The sequence below is a fragment of the Cebus imitator genome, unplaced genomic scaffold (assembly GCF_001604975.1).
Source record: "Cebus imitator isolate Cc_AM_T3 unplaced genomic scaffold, Cebus_imitator-1.0 Scaffold457, whole genome shotgun sequence".
NCBI lineage: Eukaryota > Metazoa > Chordata > Mammalia > Primates > Cebidae > Cebus > Cebus imitator.
In genome coordinates this window covers 380,883-382,643 of record NW_016107772.1, presented here as the reverse complement: position 1 = coordinate 382,643, position 1,761 = coordinate 380,883, and the positions used below count along the sequence as shown (strand labels likewise).

The 1,761-nt window shown below is 59.3% G+C and overlaps 1 protein-coding gene across 4 annotated transcripts in view; it reads right to left on the bottom strand.

Moving 5' to 3' along the window:
* The window catches only part of CFAP92 (cilia and flagella associated protein 92 (putative)), a 75,207-nt gene extending 73,446 nt beyond the window's left edge, over window positions 1-1,761 (bottom strand). For 2 of the 4 annotated variants that reach the window (XM_037732600.1, XM_037732601.1), the window contains exons 1-2: window positions 1,394-1,761; window positions 457-750 (exon numbers count right to left, since the gene is read on the bottom strand). In XM_037732600.1, coding sequence (XP_037588528.1) covers window positions 457-718 — 262 coding nt within the window. In that variant the 5' untranslated portion in view covers window positions 719-750; window positions 1,394-1,761. The remainder of the gene's footprint in view (window positions 1-456; window positions 751-1,393) is intronic. The other 2 variants (XM_037732602.1, XM_017511945.2) reach the window with 2 other exon arrangements.

The following is a 1,761-nucleotide window of genomic DNA, read 5'->3' as shown; positions in this document are numbered from 1 at the left end:
GAGATGGAGTTTTGCTCTTGTTGCCCAGGCTGGAGTGCAATGGTGCGATCTCAGCTCACTGCAATCTCCACCTCCCGGGTTCAAGCGATTCTCCTGCCTCAGCCTCTAAGAAAATGTATTTTAAACAAGGTATTAGGTGAGGCACAAGAGCTTATGGGAATCAATGCCTTAACCTCTCCAAGGTTCCCCCCTCCCCCAGTAAAAAGCAGACAGAACATCACCTATTTCATAGGTTTGTTGAGAGGATTAAGTATGAGAAGTTCATGCAACCACAGTTGAGCCCTCTAAAATTGCTGTTTCTTTTCAACCTCTGCTCCTGGCTGGCACTGGCCAGCCCGTATGGGGGTGGGGCAGGTGGAGAGAAGTTGTGGGGCAAATGCTCCCTCAACTCCTGCAGAAAGTCATTCGTGCACCCCCTTTTTTCAGAGGGTGTTAGAGTTTTGCCCTAGCACCTACCCATATTCACAGGAAAGGCCAGTGAGATGGAAAATTTGCAGGGGACCACGTGGGGCACGTCGGAGCTGAAGGTGCTGGCAGGCTCAGAGGAGGACGCGATGCTGTTGCATTGGCGGTCAGAGTCGGACTCTTGGGCCCTGGCCTGGGCTTTCAGGTGCTCCTCCACGTCACACTCGCTCGTGAACTGGTAAAAGCTGGTGATGGAGGTGATGGGCTCTATGCTTGCGGGGTACTCCTCCCATTCCCACGCATGCAGAGACATGCTGCACAGCGCTCCACTGGGTGCCGGCGCTCCTGGCAGGGAGAAGGTGAAGGCTGTCCCCGCCTGTATTCCAGAGCTGCTCCAGCAGGTCAGCCCGGCCTTCTGCAGGAGCACCCACCCTTCTCTTCCCCGCTTGCCTCGCCTGCTCCTGGGTGAACGCCGGGGCTCCGTCACCGCCTGGCACACAGTCGATACTCAACGGAATTAGAGAATGAACGGATGAAGGAACCACAGAGAAGGGTGGCTGGCAGTAAGCCCGACGACGAGCAACCCCATCTCCTTCGCCTAACAAGGAGTCAGTCGCCGGGCTTCTGGAATGCCTGCCCCAGGTGAGTAGCTCCCGGGAGCCACCTGGCGGGAGAGGGGACGTCTGCTCAGGCAGGACTGCTGCACCAAAGCACAGGATGCGTTTGCTATTTGGGGAGAGGCAAACCAGGCAGGGGCAGCACATGCGGGAGCCTGGGGAGGTCGAGGAGGGCAAGCCCTGCCCCCCAGACAGAACATGAATGTGCACTGGGTGCTGGGCTCGGGGCATCAGCTCAGGGCCCACGGAGGCGGAATGCCGGGCTAACGCCGAGGAGGGAGAGGGCGTCGAGACAAGGCGGGAAGGGTCCCCTGCTGCGGCGGCCGAAGTGGGGGCAGGGGTCGGGGTTCCCCTCCAGGTGCCGGCGGTACCTGCAAACGGATGCGCAGGGCGGCAGCGGGGACTCGGACCGCGGTGGCAACTCCCGTACCGGATCCACAGCCACCTCGGCGAAGAAACTCCAAGACCTCGAGGAGCGTCGGCGGGTGCAGGGAGGGCCGCGGGTCCAGCAGCTCAGCTGCTTATGGCTGTTGCTAGGAGACGCACGGGCTTTCCGCCTGGGGGCGGGGCTCTCCGCAGCCGCTGCGCACCAAGTCTGTCAAATGGCTACAGCCACGTTCAGAAACCAGCTGCCTTCATTTATTCAATCATTCATTCCCTCTTTCAGGGGTTTCTACTCTGGATATCAGCACCTACTATAAGCCTGGCTCTTGCCCTTATGATGGCGCAGAGGAGTTGA